The sequence below is a fragment of the Gopherus evgoodei genome, chromosome 15 (assembly GCF_007399415.2).
Source record: "Gopherus evgoodei ecotype Sinaloan lineage chromosome 15, rGopEvg1_v1.p, whole genome shotgun sequence".
Lineage (NCBI taxonomy): Eukaryota > Metazoa > Chordata > Testudines > Testudinidae > Gopherus > Gopherus evgoodei.
This window is the reverse complement of record NC_044336.1, coordinates 27281757-27298704: the sequence shown is the minus strand read 5'-3', so window position 1 is coordinate 27298704 and position 16948 is coordinate 27281757. Positions and strand designations below refer to the sequence as shown.

The 16948-nt window shown below is 52.7% G+C and overlaps 1 protein-coding gene across 2 annotated transcripts; it reads left to right on the top strand.

Moving 5' to 3' along the window:
* The first annotated feature begins 2238 nt into the window (after positions 1–2238).
* On the top strand, positions 2239–15486 carry CHMP6 (charged multivesicular body protein 6). Of its 2 annotated transcripts, XM_030534483.1 has the most exons (9): positions 2239–2333; positions 3961–4008; positions 4523–4632; positions 8092–8179; positions 8949–9035; positions 9133–9198; positions 9495–9575; positions 10332–10386; positions 11836–15486. In XM_030534483.1, the coding sequence occupies exons 1-9, from the start codon at positions 2271–2273 to the stop codon at positions 11886–11888; spliced, it is 651 nt and encodes a 216-aa protein (XP_030390343.1). In that variant the 5' UTR covers positions 2239–2270; the 3' UTR covers positions 11889–15486. The 2 variants fall into 2 exon arrangements, with proteins under 2 accessions (XP_030390343.1, XP_030390344.1); XM_030534484.1 differs by lacking the exon at positions 3961–4008.
* Positions 15487–16948: the final 1462 nt, after the last annotated feature.

The following is a 16948-nucleotide window of genomic DNA, read 5'->3' as shown; positions in this document are numbered from 1 at the left end:
GGTGGTGAAGGGTGTGCTGGGACCCCCAGCTGCTCATCAGTCAGTCGGGCCATTCATCCAGTGGACTCGAAGCACTTTACAAACTTTAATGAGTTTGGCTCACTGCATCACCCGGGGGCAGGTCAGTAGTGCTGTCCCTTTTCCCTGGGGGGGGGGGGACCTGCACCATAGGGCAGGGACTTGGTTCCTGCAAGGACAGGTCCTGCCTCAGGCACTAGGTGCTTGCTTTCCCTTAAAATCTCTCTCTGCCCCGGGTGCAGCCCCACCAACCCACCCACAGGGCAGCAAGCACTAGTGCAAATGCGCTGTGCAGGGTGATGCTGCTGCAGGCCAAGAACGGGGGGCAAAACCTTCAGCCCTGCAGGGCCTGCACAGCCTGATGCATATGAGCCCGCTACAGTCAAACAGGGGGAGAGACAGGGTGCCTGAGCCTTCTGTAGCCCCCCCCCGCCCATTTGCTCCCCCACAGCATCCTCTGCCCAGGGCCGGCTTTAGGCCAATTCCACAGTTCCCCCAAATCGGGCCCCGTGCCCAGTGACAATCTCTTCCCTGGCTAGAGGCGCCTTATTAATTTTCATTCACGTGGTGGCGCCCCGGGTCTTCGGCAGCACTTGGGTGCTGGGTCCTTCGCTTGTCTGGGTCTTCAGTGGCGGGTTCTTCAGTGCCGCTGAAGATCCGGAGCGAGTGAAGGACCCGCAGCCCGAGACTCGGAGCACTGCTCGCTGAGTACAAGCCCCAGGAGGTTTTTTTACGTGTCTTTTTTAAATTTGTTTTGTCTTCCCTGCCAGAGCCCCGTCGAAACTGTTTGAATTGGGCCCTGCACTTCCTAAAGCCGGCCCTGCCTCTGCCCCTCCTGTTCTCTCCATAGCCCCCCAGGGTACTCCATCCCCTGCCCCCAACATCCCTCCTCTGCCCCCTCCTCTCTACGGCCCCCCATACACACCCCATCCCCTGCCCCCAACATCCCTCCTCTGCCCCCTTCTCTCTACAGCCCCCCATACACACCCCATCCTCTGCCCCCAACATCCCTCCTCTGCCCCTCTCCTCTCTACAGCCCCCCATACACACTCCATCCCCTGCCCCCAACATCCCTCCTCTGCCCCCTCCTCTCTACGGCCCCCCATACACACCCCATCCCCTGCCCCCAACATCCCTCCTCTGCCCCCTTCTCTCTACAGCCCCCCATACACACCCCATCCTCTGCCCCCAACATCCCTCCTCTGCCCCTCTCCTCTCTACAGCCCCCCATACACACCCCATCCTCTGCCCCCAACATCCCTCCTCTGCCCCCTCCTCTCTACAGCCCCCCATACACACTCCATCCCCTGCCCCCAACATCCCTCCTCTGCCCTCTCCTCTCTACAGCCCCCCATACACACCCCATCCCCTGCCCCCAACATCCCTCCTCTGCCCCCTCCTCCCTATGGCCCCCCATACACACCCCATCCCCTGCCCCCAACATCCCTCCTCTGCCCCCTCCTCTCTACAGCCCCCCATACACACCCCATCCCCTGCCCCCAACATCCCTCCTCTGCCCCCTCCTCTCTACAGCCCCCATACACACCCCATCCCCTGCCCCCAACATCCCTCCTCTGCCCCCTCCTCTCTACAGCCCCCCATACACACCCCATCCCCTGCCCCCAACATCCCTCCTCTGCCCCCTCCTCTCTACAGCCCCCCATACACACCCCATCCCCTGCCCCCAACATCCCTCCTCTGCCCCCTCCTCTCTACAGCCCCCCATACACACCCCATCCCCTGCCCCCAACATCCCTCCTCTGCCCCCTCCTCCCTATGGCCCCCCATACACACCCCATCCCCTGCCCCCAACATCCCTCCTCTGCCCCCTCCTCCCTATGGCCCCCCATACACACCCCATCCCCTGCCCCCAACATCCCTCCTCTGCCCCCTCCTCTCTACAGCCCCCCTACACACCCCATCCCCTGCCCCCAACATCCCTCCTCTGCCCCCTCCTCTCTACAGCCCCCCATACACACCCCATCCCCTGCCCCCAACATCCCTCCTCTGCCCCCTCCTCCCTATGGCCCCCCATACACACTCCATCCTCTGCCCGCAACATCCCTCCTGTGCCCCCTCCTCTCTACGGCCCCCCATACACACCCCATCCCCTGCCCCCCCCCTCCCTATGGCCCCCCCTACACACGTATCCTCTGACCCCGCCCCCCCGGCTTTCGCTTTTAGCGGGGCCGGGCCCTGCGCGGCCGCCGTAGCCGGGGCGGGGCGTGGAGCGCGCGCGGGGCGGCGGGGCCATGGGGAACCTGTTAGGTCGGAAGCGGCGGAGCCGCGTCACGGAGCAGGACAAGGCGGTGCTGGTGAGGGGTGGCGGGGGGAGCCCGGGGCCTGGGCCCCGCTAGAGGCGGCCGCGCTCGGGGCGGTGACTGCGCCGTGTCCGGGTTCGGGGGGGGGCGGTTCTCCCGCCGGGCCCGGGCGCTGCAGCCTCCTGCCCGTGCCCCGGGGCCGCAGCGGGGCCCCCCCAATATCCCCCCAACATCCCCCCCGGGGGCCGCAGCGGGGCCCCCCCAATATCCCCCCAACATCCCCCCCGGGGGCCGCAGCGGGGGCCCCCCAATATCCCCCCAACATCCCCCCGGGGGCCGCAGCGGGGCCCCCCAATATCCCCCCAACACCTCCCCCCCGGGGACCGCAGCGGGGGCCCCCCAACACCTCCCCCCCCGGGGACCGCAGCGGGGCCCCCCAGTATCCCCCCAACACCTCCCCCTGGTGGCTGCAGCGGGGGCCCCCGCCAACACCTCCCCCTGGTGGCTGCAGCGGGGGCCCCCGCCAACACCTCCCCCTGGTGGCTGCAGCGGGGGCCCCCGCCAACATCTCCCCCGGGGGCCGCAGCGGGGGCCCCCTAACACCTCCTCCCCGGGGACCGCAGCGGGGGCCCCCCAACATCCCCCCAGGGACCGCAGCGGGGGCCCCCCAACACCTCCTCCCTAGGGACCGCAGCGGGGCCCCCCAGTATCCCCTGGGGACCGCAGTGGGGCCCCCCAATATCCCCCCAACACCTTCTCCCCGGGACCACAGCAGGGCCCCCCCATTACGCCCCGGGGACTGCAGCAGGGGCCCCCAGTGTCCCCCCGTTACCCCCGGGGACTGCAGTGGGGGCCCCCAATATCCCCCCATTACCCCCCACTGGGACTGCAGCGGGGGCCCCCCAATATCCCCCCACTACCCCCCACTGGGACTGCAGCGGGGGCCCCCCAACACCTCCCCCCCCGGGGACCGCAGCGGGGCCCCCCAGTATCCCCCCAACACCTCCCCCTGGTGGCTGCAGCGGGGGCCCCCGCCAACACCTCCCCCTGGTGGCTGCAGCGGGGGCCCCCGCCAACACCTCCCCCTGGTGGCTGCAGCGGGGGCCCCCGCCAACACCTCCCCCTGGTGGCTGCAGCGGGGGCCCCCGCCAACATCTCCCCCGGGGGCCGCAGCGGGGGCCCCCTAACACCTCCTCCCCGGGGACCGCAGCGGGGGCCCCCCAACATCCCCCCAGGGACCGCAGCGGGGGCCCCCCAACACCTCCTCCCTAGGGACCGCAGCGGGGCCCCCCAGTATCCCCTGGGGACCGCAGTGGGGCCCCCCAATATCCCCCCAACACCTTCTCCCCGGGACCACAGCAGGGCCCCCCCATTACGCCCCGGGGACTGCAGCAGGGGCCCCCAGTGTCCCCCCGTTACCCCCGGGGACTGCAGTGGGGGCCCCCAATATCCCCCCATTACCCCCCACTGGGACTGCAGCGGGGGCCCCCCAATATCCCCCCACTACCCCCCACTGGGACTGCAGCGGGGCCCCCCAATATCCCCCAATACACCCCTGGGGACAAAAGCGGGCAGGCAGCCTGGGCACCCACAGAGTTAATTGCACTGTCAGGGCCTTAGCACTGAAGTAAGTTACCTGTGATTCTCCATTTTGATCCACATCTCACTATGCTCGAATCAGGATGGTGCATTGTGTGCTGGCTCCTGGGATCTTCAGGCACTATTAAATGTATGTTACGAGGGACGTGTCACTAGGTGCTCTCTTCTGTTTTTCCTACCGCGTGTACGGCATGTACAGGAAACTCGGCTGGGCTGCACTGAAGACACCTGTGTGTGTCTGACTGTCCTGGCAGTCCCGACGGCACTTACTTTTGTAACTTTCTGGAAGAACATAGTTTCCGCTGGCTGCCAAAGGGGTAAAAAAACCCCAAAGCTCTATAGGTGTTTCTGTCTTGGGAGCCACTGTTGCAAACATTTTTCTTTTTGGGGAGCGTGAAGTCACAAAGCAAAGAGGAGACAACAGTTCGAGGGTTAACTTTTGGCATTTAACCACTTTAGCTGCCTGCTGTGCTGTTGTCTTCTAGGAACTAGCCGCTGAAACGATTAGAAAATCGGGACTTATCTGGACAGATGGAATGGGCAGCGGGTGTGCCCGACCTGGACCGTTAAACAGCAGTTGTACAGTTAAGCTTCCAAGGCTTGTCTTTTAACTGAATGCTGGTTTTATTCCTCTTCTCCATTAGCAACTGAAACAGCAGCGGGATAAACTGAAGCAATACCAGAAACGGATAACTCTGAATCTGGAAAGAGAGAGATCTGTAGCTTGGCAGCTGCTGAGAGATGGCAAGAAAGAGTAAGTGAGACACTGCAGCTTCTGATCAGTGGCAGAATGTGATGGCTGGGGATGGCAGAGAAGACAGTGTCCTTGTGATACAAAAGGATCTTTGTTGTTTCAAACATCTGGAGTAAAGTTACCAGGAAGTGTTATTGACACATAGACTAGAAATGAGTTCATGGGATACCTACACAGGGCTTCTTTCTGTAGACAGAGTGAGGTTAAAAACTAGGATTCAGAGTGACCCTGTGTGCTGAGCTTGGAAGGCCTTTGCCTGAGTCTCAAAGAGGGTTTGCAAAAATAGACTGTGGTCATCCTTTTCGATACACAGCTGCCATCTGTTATTGCTGTAATTTGATTTATGTGGGCACTTCTTGGGTGCACCAGTCCCTGCTGGGACCTGTAGTTCCCATGGGCTGAAGTAGTGATTTCCTTTTTCTACAAACTACACGGGTCCTGCAGGCTCCAGACATGTTAACAACACAGTCCAGGGTTTGGCAAAATTGGGCATCCCTGGCCAGAAATACCTCTTTTCACTGAGCTTTACTGCTGGCTTGCTCTGCAGAGGAAAATTCTTAACCAGAGCACGGACTGGAATAGATGTCATGACACTCTCTCTGTCCTTGAAGAAACAAAGGTTGTGGTTTTTTTAATTTTACTGACAAGATTACAAAATTAATTCTTTGGCTTAAATCCTTCCAAACAATTTATGCAAAAAATCAATTTGGGAAGCATGGCTCAGCTTGTGTTTAATTATAAAGCCACAACACTTATCCGGATTCATCTGCCTGTGGAGAGAATTCCAGGCAGGCTTTGGAGAGCAGAATCTGTACTCTGGACAGAAGAAATTGGTGCCTTTGGGCTTTGGTCCCAGCTAGAACTTCCTAACTTCCATATCCATATCATCAACAGTGCCAAGTCGCTGCAGAGGGCTGACTATGGCTTGATTTAAAGTGATGTTGTTGCCTTAAATTTGCCCTTTAGTTTTAAATTTTATAAAGACAATCTTTTGTAGACGCTCACATCAGTAGAAATATGAACACAATAAAAAAAAAATCCAATGGAAATGATATTTTGAGTGCCTAGCTCAATGGGGCCTTGACCTGAGTTCTCTGGTTGCTACCATAATACAAATAAACAGTCCTCTGAGGTGTTTGAAATCCAGACATTGCACTACTAAATCCTGAAAGGGAAACTATCTTAATTATTTTCTTTGTCCGAGCTGGGGGAGGTGCTAAAAAGAAACAGAGCATAGTCAGTGACTTGTGAATAGTTTTTGAGAATTCTTTCACTGTTAATAATTAGAGGTATTTTGGATAACTGGTAAAGGAACTGGCATACAGCATGCATATTTCATTTATTGATTTTATATATATATAATCGTATGTATTGCGGTAGCATTCAAAGGCCCCAGTCAGGATCAGAGCCCGGTTTTGGGGTTTTTTTTAGCAATCTCCCGAAGAGTGTGCAACCCAATCTAATGCGCTGTTTAGTTAACAACGTCCCTTAGAGTTGTATTTTAGAACAGCAATACACGCACCTCCTTTCATTGTGCATTACTGGTTAGTCAGTTGGCCATTAGGCTCACATCTTAGGTTGCTTCCTCCCAGCCCTCAAGTGTTTTAGAATTCCCAGAAATGCTCAGTAAATCTTCATGCTTAATTACAACATAGCTATGCACAAAGTACAAGTCTGATCAGTGAACACTCCCTAACAGAGCTGATACTCTCCCTGGTGGCTCTGTCTGGAATTTGTTGGTCCCGACTCATTAGATCTAATAACAAACCAAAGAGACGTTCTCCAGGGCAAAATACATATGAAGAGGTCTGCACAGCTTCCAGTGATGACCTGAAATACTGTTTTTTCTGTCCTCCCGTTGCTCAGACCCCCAGCCCTTTTCCCTGTGCCTTTCTTCACCATGGCTTTCACTGTCTGCCAGCTGGGCACCATCTGCTCCTGCCATTCACTTTCTATCCAGTGTTTCCTGCCTTGGATTTGATAAATCTTTGGCATTAAAATATTTTTTTTTAAAGTGAAAGTGAAAAGCAGCTTGTCCCAGAAGAAGCCTTGTGGAGAAGCTAAAGTTGTCATGGGGTGGGGAGGGCCCACCAGGCCTGGCTGTTGCCTTCAGTTTTGATTAATAACTAATACTTTCTACCCACCTCTCCCCTGAAAAAAATCTGTGGTCATGTGTAAATTCCTGCTAATCTGTTTGAGGGAGTTTCCTTACCTACTCCAGGCCCAAATAAGCATTCCCTCGTGTGGCTTGGTCCCAGGGCTGCCCATAACCCAGGGCTGGTCTACACTACGGGGGAAAATCGATCTCAGATACGCAACTTCAGCTATGTGAATAACGTAGCTGAAGTCGAAGTATCTAAGATCGAATTACTCACCGTCCTCACGGCGCGGGATCGATGTCCGCGGCTCCCCATGTCGACTCCGCAACTCCGTTCGGGTTGGTGGAGTTCCGGAATCGATATAAGCGCGTTCGGGGATCGATATATTGCGTCTAGATGAGACGCGCTCTATCGATCCCCAAGCAATCGATTGCTACCCGCCGATACAGCGGGTAGTGAAGACGTAGCCCCAGAAGAGGTCATCCATTGTTGGTTAGTGTCTGCTCCTGGAAGCCCATTTCAGTACTGGAGAGTGACAGGCTGACAGCGAGTGCTGCTGCTGAGTGGCACATGTGAAGACTGCTAAATTCTCTGTGGTCTAGATATGAATTTGATGTGATCCATGTTAATCCTCTGTAAGTTGCACCATGCTCTTCCCCATTAGTGAAAGACGTGGACTTGAGAACACGCAACAATTTGAATTAATGCTGGAAACTTTACACCAGGGATTGGCAACCTTTCAGAAGTGCTGTGCCGGGTCTTCATTTATTCATGCTAATTTAAGGTTTCGTGTGCCAGTAATACATTTTAATATTTTTAGAAGGTGCCTTTCTCTAAGTCTATACTACATAACTAAACTATTGTTCTATGTAAAGTACATAAAGTTTTTTAAATGTTTAAAAAGCTTCATTTAAAATTAAATTAAAATGCAGAGCCCCATGGACTGGTGGGCAGGACCCAGGCAGTGTGAGTGCGTCTGAAAATCAGCTCACATGCCGCCTTCGGCACGTGCGCCATAGGTTGCCTACCCCTGCTTTACGCCATATTTAGTTCCATTTCCTGGCTCTGCAGATGTCTAACCATTAATTCCAATTCGCCATTAGGTTTTCTCCCCCGTCCAATGCTATGAAATTCGCACAGTTCAGAACTATCTATTGGTCACTGGCTTAATCTTTTCTGAAAAGAAATCTCTTGACTAAATGTTTGACTAATCTGCCCCTTCCTGATGGGAGTTATTCCGCCAGTGCACTTTAGGTGTACGTTGTACAAGAACACCTCACAAAAGCTGTAATGTAGCATTGGTGTGATTTTTCTAGGCTCACTTGTTTGAGTTTTCTTTCTGCTCTTCTTTTTCATTCAGAAAAGCCAAGTTATTGCTAAAGAAGAAACGCTACCAGGAGCAGCTGCTAGATAAAACAGAAAACCAGATCAGCAACCTGGAACGCATGGTATGCAAGAATCCGTGAATCCCAGGGAATGGCTTCTTGTGCGCAGCGTTTTAGGGTGCAGGCTCCCTTTTGCCTGTGTGTAATTACAGCTAACTGCCCTAACAGTAATGGCACTTAATGCGAGGCTAGTAGTACAAACATTTCATAGAACTGGCTACGCCATGATTATCTCCTAACCTGGGTATGAACTTGGTCCAGTTTTCGTGGACATCTGATGAAGTGGGTATTCACCCACGAAAGCTCATGCTCCAATACATCTGTTAGTCTATAAGGTGCCACAGGGCTCTTTGTTGCTTTTTAGAGATCCAGACTAACACGGCCACCCCTCTGATACTTGGTCCAGTTTGTAAAGTAGACTGGGCCGTAACGCTGTGTCTCATCAGTAAGTAAAGCCTTGGTCTAGTGCAGCAATGGAAGCCTCTGTTTTAAAGAGACCATTTCTAGAAGTGGGTGGAGTTCAGCTTCGAGACCAATTTAGACTTAAGCCTCTGCTAAGATTGCCAACAAGGGAGCCAGCTACTGCCCACTTCAGTGGTGGTATCGATGCAGCCACCGGATCTAAGGAATTCATTTTGCACAGGCCCTGGAACGGCAATTGGATGGTTATGGCTTCTCATTATTACTGACTTGAGGCGGATGTGAACCCAATAACCGCTAGGTAAAAGGCTCCATATGCCAGCTGCCTGAGCCTTCTAGTCTGTTTCTGTACTGCCCACTGATGGGGGTGTGACTGCTCTTGACTCAGCTGTGACTCATGTTCTTACCCTAGGTCCAGGATATTGAATTCACCCAGATTGAAATGAGGGTGATTGAAGGCCTGAAAATTGGCAATGAATGTCTGAATAAAATGCATGAGGTAAGGGTGATCCTGAGAGCTCTGGGGGAGGCAGAGTTGTGGGGGTTCACATCTGTTCTGCAGCCCTTCTGTGAGGATTTTGGCTTTCTCCTCCTAGGTCATGTCAATAGAAGAAGTGGAAAGAATAATAGATGAAACCCAAGATGCTGTGGAATATCAAAGGGTATGTATAGCACACACATGCGGTCCTGAACAGAGATGACCAATCATGCCGTGTTCTTGTGATGTGGACTATGTTCTTTGCTGCCAGCTAGGCTAAGATCTGCCAAAACTCATTTCAGAGGTGACCAAATGAGGGTTTGAATTTAGGCTTCCTGCAGCAAAAAGCCAGAGCAATAACTGTATGTGTCATGGGGTCCCCTTAGCACATGCACTGTTTTGTGTGTGTGTGCAGTGCTGTAAGCAGCTGAGCTGTCGTGCTGTGGTGTTCACTGGCACATCCATCTCTCTCCTGCACAGCAAATTGATGAAATGTTGGCTGGCAGCTTCACCGAAGAAGATGAAGATGCCATTTTAGAAGAATTAAATGCCATTACTCAGGTGAGCCTTAATTTCATGCTCTTGTAATTACCTTTAATCCACATTTCCAAGTGGTAATCTTTCATCAGGGAAGGGGTCATTTCCCCTGTAGAGATGGCAGTTGATTTAATTCTGCTAGATATCTTAATTATAGCTGCATGTGCTTGATCTATGTGTGATCTAAGGAGCCAGCCAGATGCTCTGTACTTGGGAGATGCTTGAAGTACATTGAACGTTTTTAAGGGTGGGTTTTTATTTACACTGTTGTTACAGACAGTAATCTTGTGGATCGGGGCACTGCCTTCGCTGGGCGGCTGGCCCACTTTACTTGACTAAAACGTTGACTGTTCCAGACAGGGTTCGCTGTCTCACTTCCACCTCTGTTCTCTGTCCCTCCACCCTTCATGGAGTCTATGGCTGTTCCAAACTCCAGTCTTGAGGTTGTCTGGCTTTACCACCAGAAACCTTCAGTCCAGTGGGGTGTGGTGATGGGAGTCTGCAGCCAGCCCTGCCAGGAGGAAACTCATGGCTAATCTGTGTTCATAATAAACATCCTTTTACAAAGCCAGGCCATTCCTGGTCCGCTGGACAGCACTGAAACTAGCAACTGTAAGCAGCAGCGTCTCCTGCGGTTCCAGGGAAAGGTGCCTTTTTGCAGGCAGAAGCACCTGTTTGTATAGTTCCCAACCAGCTCGGTGCAGAAGCCTGGAAGGAGCTCTGTGCCAACACAGCGGCATGTGGGCTGAGTGAGACGTGACATGTTTAATGTGCTTACAGGAACAGCTCGAGCTCCCTGAAGTTCCCACTGAGCCACTCCCGGAAAAGATCCCAGGTAGAGTCTCTTTATTTGAATGCATGACTTCCTGCTTCTCCTGCATCTTCTCAGGGGTCTAAGAAGTTGGGACCCTTCTTATTTGCGGAGGATGTAGCGTTTCTGAATGTGAGCAGCTGAATGGTGCCTGGCGCAGTGTGGGCTTGAGTTGTGCAAGCTTCTTCTGACAAATGCGGCTTACCCTGGACCTTCAGCCCCCGCACAGTTCAGCCTCTGTCCAGCCTCCCATGTTGTTCAGCCAGTGCATCTCGTAATCTGCATTGTGGCCTAGCGCTCCTACCCTCTTTTAAACCAGGCCATCCCAAGTGACATTTCTCACTGGCAGGGAGGCTTTCTGGCACAGCAGCGATGCATAACGCTTGTTAGCGTGCTAAGCTCACCCCGAGAGAACTTCTTGTGTTTCTCCCCCTGGACATGGGTCAGGCTTGGGAGTCTGCGATGCCAGAAACGGTTGGGATCCCTCCCAGCTCGGCTGCTACCACAGTGTGCTGCTGGTAGGGGGGCTCCAGTTCCAATCCAATTGCTCTTTTTAGGGTCATAAACTAGGCCCATGACTGTCTCATGAGCACCGTGTCTCTCAGACCGCTAGGACCCAGGAGTTCTGCAGAGGTCATGCTTCTTGCCTCCAGGAGGGGCCCATGTGCTGGCTCACCCCTGAGCAGCCAGTGCAGGAGACTGCGCTGTAGGGGTTGCGCAGTTAGCACACAGAATAGATGATGAGCCAGAATGCAGGGGCAGGTGAACTGCGACACTCCAGGGCCTTAGCCTGGCTTTGGAGAGGAAGGAGTTAAAGTCCAGCCACAGAGACATGGTGCTCTGCCCTTGCCAGAAGAGTGTCAAAGAAACCCTGTCCTGGGGGCAAATGATGAAATGGGGCTGGACTCACACTTGGTTTGTGGAGCTGAGTCTTCCCTCGAGGGGAGGAATCCAGCCTCCTGATTGTAGGAGCCAGGAGCAGTGAAAGCCACAGGATGTCTGGTTTTGGCTGTGACAGCTGGACAGTAAACGGGTCTGTCAGGCCAGGCTGTCAGTCGGTAGCCGGCTGGCCACACCCTAACGTGAGCTCTACTTGTAGAGGCCAGCTCAGTCCCTGTGAGGATGCATGTTGTCGTAACTCAGAGATGAGGGAGATCTCTAGCCAGCGCCCTGCGGGAAACTGCATGCTTTGTCCTTGTGTTGTATGATGCAGTGCACTGGTCTTTCCTTCTCAGGTCTCTAGATTGTAGCTGGTATTTGTTAAGATTGTATTTTAACTGCTGGAGCAATCTAGGGGGCAGAGGGAGATGCTGGATGAATAGAATTGCTCTTGGTGTATCGTTCAGTAGATTTCCCAGGTACTGCTGGAGTGCTCCTTCCTTGCAGAGACATGAGAGATGAGTCCTATGTCTCTCGCAGGACTTGCCTCTCTGTTTTCTCTTATTCTGAACTGACTTTCTCTTTCTTCCACAGAAGCATCACCTGTCAAGATCAGGGCCAAGCCAGAACTGGTGGCAGCATCTTAATTCCACTCCTGGGGACAACCCCAAATACCTTCCATCATGGACAGTTTGGAATCCCAGCATGCCCTGGGAACAGGAAACACCTCAGTAGCATCCCAGCTGCGCTGGGCGAATGTGCTGGAGTGAGGTTTCCTGCACAGGGCAGGAAATCTCAGCAGATTATTGCTCTTGTATCAAGATTATTTTCTAGTGCTTTCTTTTTGTAATTTAAATTCTAAACTCACTCAGCTGCTCTGTCTCTGGATTAAACAGGGACTTTAAAACTTCCAAAGCCAAATGCTTTCTACAGGCTGCTTTCAAGTGCAAATCTGCCTGTGCAACCAGCGCTGCCATTACTGATCTGTTAGAAGCCCATGTGCTGGTCTTGGAACACTGGAGTGATAAAAATGGTTTTTGTAGTCACTATGTTACACTGCACTGCTAGGAACCCATCAGACCTTCCCTTTGGCTGTGATCCTGTGTCTCTCTGATCTTCCTCCTCTGGCTTGGGCTCCGCTGTCTAAATCAGACTGCCTGGCTTGGCACTGGGATCTGAGAGCTCGCTCTAGGGCATGGGCAACGTGCAGCCAAATTGAGCACAAGCATCACTTCTGAGCTGCAGGCAGTGACACTGTGGGTAGCAACAGCCTCTCTGCTGAAGGAGAAGCCTTTAGGGGTGAGGAGAAAAGTTTTACTACTTCAAATCTCTTGCAGCTCAAGCACCCTTGAGTGAGGTGTAGTGAAGCTGTTATGCCGCTGGGCCTGGCACAAAAGTGGGTTTGGTGAGGCTGCCAGCAGAGAACTTCCTCCCGTTGACTCTCATTTTAAAACTTGCTTATTTGGGAGGCCAACACTCTTCTGGCCTGGGATCTCTGTGCGCTCGACAGGGCGATTGGCCTGATTTACAATAGGCCGCAACAGCACTCGTGAGAGAAGAGTTGCTCTGCAGTGAGATGGAAGAGGCCAAGTCTCCTACCAGGCCACGAGTCAGAATGTGTCCTGGTCAGACCTCGCACTGTTGCCCATTTGCCTGTGGAAACCTGTGGTGCTAGATGTGACTGAGCAGAATGTAAGTTCTAGGAATCTGATGGGCCTCTTAAAACTAGAACAGGGACTCACTGGCTTAGGATACTGTTCAAAAGCTGTCCCCTGGCGGCTCTGCTCCCCACCAGAGGTGGACTCATCTTTACAAGATGCAGATGGATTGAAATGGCTTCTGCTTTCAGATATCAGCACTCCCCATTCTGTGTCGCGTGCGTGCGTGTGTGTGTGCGTGTATAAAGCGTGAGTGGGTATGAACAGGTGATTGATTCTGTATATGGGAACAAGGTGTGTGCTTTCTTAAATTATCACCACAAAGATCCTGTATACTTTTATTTCCACGTTTGCAAAGAGAAGTTAAAGGTATGATTTCACTGAGCTGCAGAGGACAGCTCTGAACTCCCCCATGGTGCAGAAGGATACAGGACAGGATGGCTGATGAATCAGACAGAACGCTGAGGCCCAGGCTGCAAAGCCTGAATGGTGCTTACTCTCTGTCATGAACTGACCTTGTGTTCACAGAAACTTTGTCCCTGGGCTGGTAGGTTGCATCTGGGTTTATATGTCCTTGGAAACCAGCATGCTCGGCTGGATGTCTGCAGCCTCGGCTTGTCAGCCTGAGCAGTGCCTGCAACCAACATACTGTCCCTTGCTTGAAGACACACCCTTCAATTCACCCTCTCTGCAATGGGGTGCTGAGATGTAATATAGCCAGAGAGCTCTTTGGTGCTGTTAGGTGAATGCTTCTGGGGGAATATGCAACTTGGTGCTAGATAATAAATATTCTCAGAGGCTGTGCCGCTTTCTAGTAGCGAAGGGCCAACAGCAAAAGTACTCCTTTAAAATCATGTTTTCCCTGATTCTATGTGGGGGAAACTCCAAGGGCTGGGCTCTGAGCTGTCTCACTCGTGCAAGAGATGGGAGTCCCCTAGGTGGCAGGCCCCTTGGAACTTGATATGTTCAGGCTTTTTAGCAGAGGATCCCTATTTGTGTTTTCCAGCAAAGCCAAGGCACAAATGGTGCTGGGAGATCCCTCACCCTCACAGCAGCCTGAGCCCTCCGGGGGACTCTGCTTTTCATGGTGAAAGTGGCACTGCTGTTACGTGTTAATTAACCCAGCTCTTTCTGGAGCCAACAGATCAGGGCTAACGTGTTCCCCTTTCTGTGTGTGTCATCTTAGTCCTCTCTGGAGCCACCAGGGAACTGGCCCTTAAGCCTGGCTTTGACAGGCAAGAGCTAAAGTGGGTGAGTCAGGTCTTTAAACCCCTCCCCCCCGCGCCCCATTTATTTTAAAAGTAGACTTTGTTGCTGGTTCAAGCCTTTGAATGTTGTGCAGTGTGCGTGTTTTCAGGGTTGTCCCCATGTTGGTCCTGGGATATGAGAGACAAGGTGCGTGAGGGAATCTCTCTTTTATTGGACCAACTTCAAGTGGTGAGAGAGATGGTTTTGAGCCAGACAGTGCTCTTGTTGAGGTCTGGGAGCAGTACTCCGAGTGTCACAGCTAAGTCCAACGTGGAAGAGATGGTTTAGCATAAGCAGTTAACACGTTGAGAGACCATTCAAAGGTGTTAGCAGGCCAGGTCACTTTGAGTTGTCTCTTACAATATGTTTAGCATAAGCAGTTCCACCTTGTATCTAGCCGTGATCTCCAAGTACCTTTCCCAGACCTGAAGAAGAGGTCAGTGTAAGCTTGAAAGCGTCTCTCTCACCACCAGATCTGGTCCAATAAAACAGTGGTTCTCTTCTTTCATTTGGGGACCCCTAAGTGTTTTTTGAATGGGTTGCAGACCCCTTTGGAAATCTGTGGTTGAATTCTGGTCAGTCAGTTTTCAGTCTGTCTTTTGCAGTCCCCTTAGACATTGTCCATGGACCCCCTCGGGGTCCGCAGAGCACAGGTTGAGACCCTCATGCACCTTGTGTCTGCAATATGCACGTTCTCCACCAGAGGGGTCTCTGTCCTCACAAGCTCAGTGTGTGTGTTTTGAACACAATCTGTATGTATCATTTAATCTCACTAGTGCCGTCTGCCAGCTACTCTCATTTCACCCTAGCGGACTCCTTCTGTCCATTTGGAGTAGATGCTGGACTGTGGCAATGGAGAAGAGTGCAAGGCCTTTCCTAATGGTGCAGTGCTTTTCCCCTTCAGTATTGTGAGCATGCGCCGTCAGGCAGGGCTATCACTTATCACTGTGTCAGGAGAGGTGGAAACACACTTCTGCTCTGACTCTGGGCTTTAGTGAATGTCGTGCTAACAAAGGCCGTGCAAGCCAGGCTTAGGGGAGTTAGCACTCTTGCAGTGTCAGGTGCACTGAAGTGCCAGGCAGGGACCTAAATGTTCTGCTATCTTCTGTGGTCTTTTGCTTGTGACCCTTTTTTGGGTTCATATCCCAGACAGGCAGTTGGGTTAGCACTGAAGGGGTTAATGCAGCATGCCGCGTTCATGACCACTTCCTGATCTGCCAACCCTTTCCTGCTTTAATCCGCATCTCCAACAGCTCCTGCTGCGTGTCACCTTGGGAGGAAAAGCCAGGAGGGGTGTGGTGGTGTTATAACAATAAAGTATTTATAATGGTTTCACCAATTCAGCTTCCGTAATCAGATTGTCATGGTAAATGTGTTTTGAGTGACTGAGGGGCCTTCCATCTCCCACCCAGCCCTCCTCCCTACAGACCAGGGAGAGCTGGGAAAGGAATGGCCAGCGCCTGCACTCCTGTAGCACAGAGCAACCCGAGCTGAGGAGCAGAATTTTGTTAACAAGTTATGGGACTATTGCCAAGTCTGCGGAGTGGCTTGGGTGCAACCTGCAGCCAGGTTAAAATGGGGAGAGAGAGAGGTGGGAGCGTGTGGATGTGGTGAATGGTGTATACTAAACTGTAGTTGCTATTGGCAGCTAGAATGAAGGCTGAGAAGGGCAAATCCAGTGTAAACCCATCACTGCAGCCAGCTGTGACTGTCTTCACCTCCTGTAGTGGTGGAGGGGAAACTCTTCCCCTCCCCTGCACCACAGCCCTGGCAGCTTCACTGCACAGGATGGTTGATGCCGTCTTCCCCACTCGGGACGCAGCACAGCAGGGTTAGTGCAAAGGTTTGTGACCACCAAAAGAATGTGGTTTTAAAGATGCCCATCACAAGCCAAGGGGACAGTGGGAGTGACTTGCAGACCCATAACCTGCAAGGAGGTCTGTGTAGTTTGAAAGCTTGTCTCTTTCGCCAACAGAGGTGGGTCTAATAACCAATCTTATCTGACCCATCTTGTCTCCCTTGTAGCCCCTTAACATTTACAGAGACTGGTGATTTGTCATTTCTAGCCGAGCTGTTGAACGTGAGTCTCTGGTATTTCTAATGCTCCAATCAGCACAGGATCCAAGCACCACAGCATTTAACGTGACTTGTTTTGAAATGGAAAAATCATCTGACCCCGTGCAGAAGTCAGGGATGGTGCGGGTCTGCTAGGAGACAGTGCCACCTTTCCATCCTGTAGTTGCTGGAGAGACTCTGTTCCAGAGGGGTCTTTGCTGCTGCTCATTCCTTCCTGGCTTCAGAAGCTGCTCATTCCTTCCTGGGCCTCAGGGAGCAGGTGAATTCTGCAGCTGCAGGTGCATAGATCTTGTTCCTGAGAATAATGTTTGTGAGGGGGAGACGGAATTACAGCCGATGTTATGCAAGCAGCATTGCCTTTAAATAGAACGTTATTCAGAGTTGTCCGCAAGGTACCGGTCACCCCTTGGCTCTGTACACTGGGCTTTTTAAAAAAAGTCATGATAATCCCCTCCCCTCCCCTTGCTCTTCTGGGAGTTGCCCGGAAGCCAGGGCCTTGTGTGGGGGAGACGCTTTCTTCACACACACACTCCCTCATGGCCTAAACACCCTCTTTTGAAATCACTGCAGCCCTTTTAGGCTATATTTAATTGAGTTGTGTAACTGCTGTGATGACGCCACGCCAGGCCTGCTGTCGTTTCTATGCCAACACAGCTGGATTTTGGGGTGAGCTGGAAAGGGGAGAGGGGCTTAGCTCTGACAAAGGCTGAAGAAGTCACAGACCC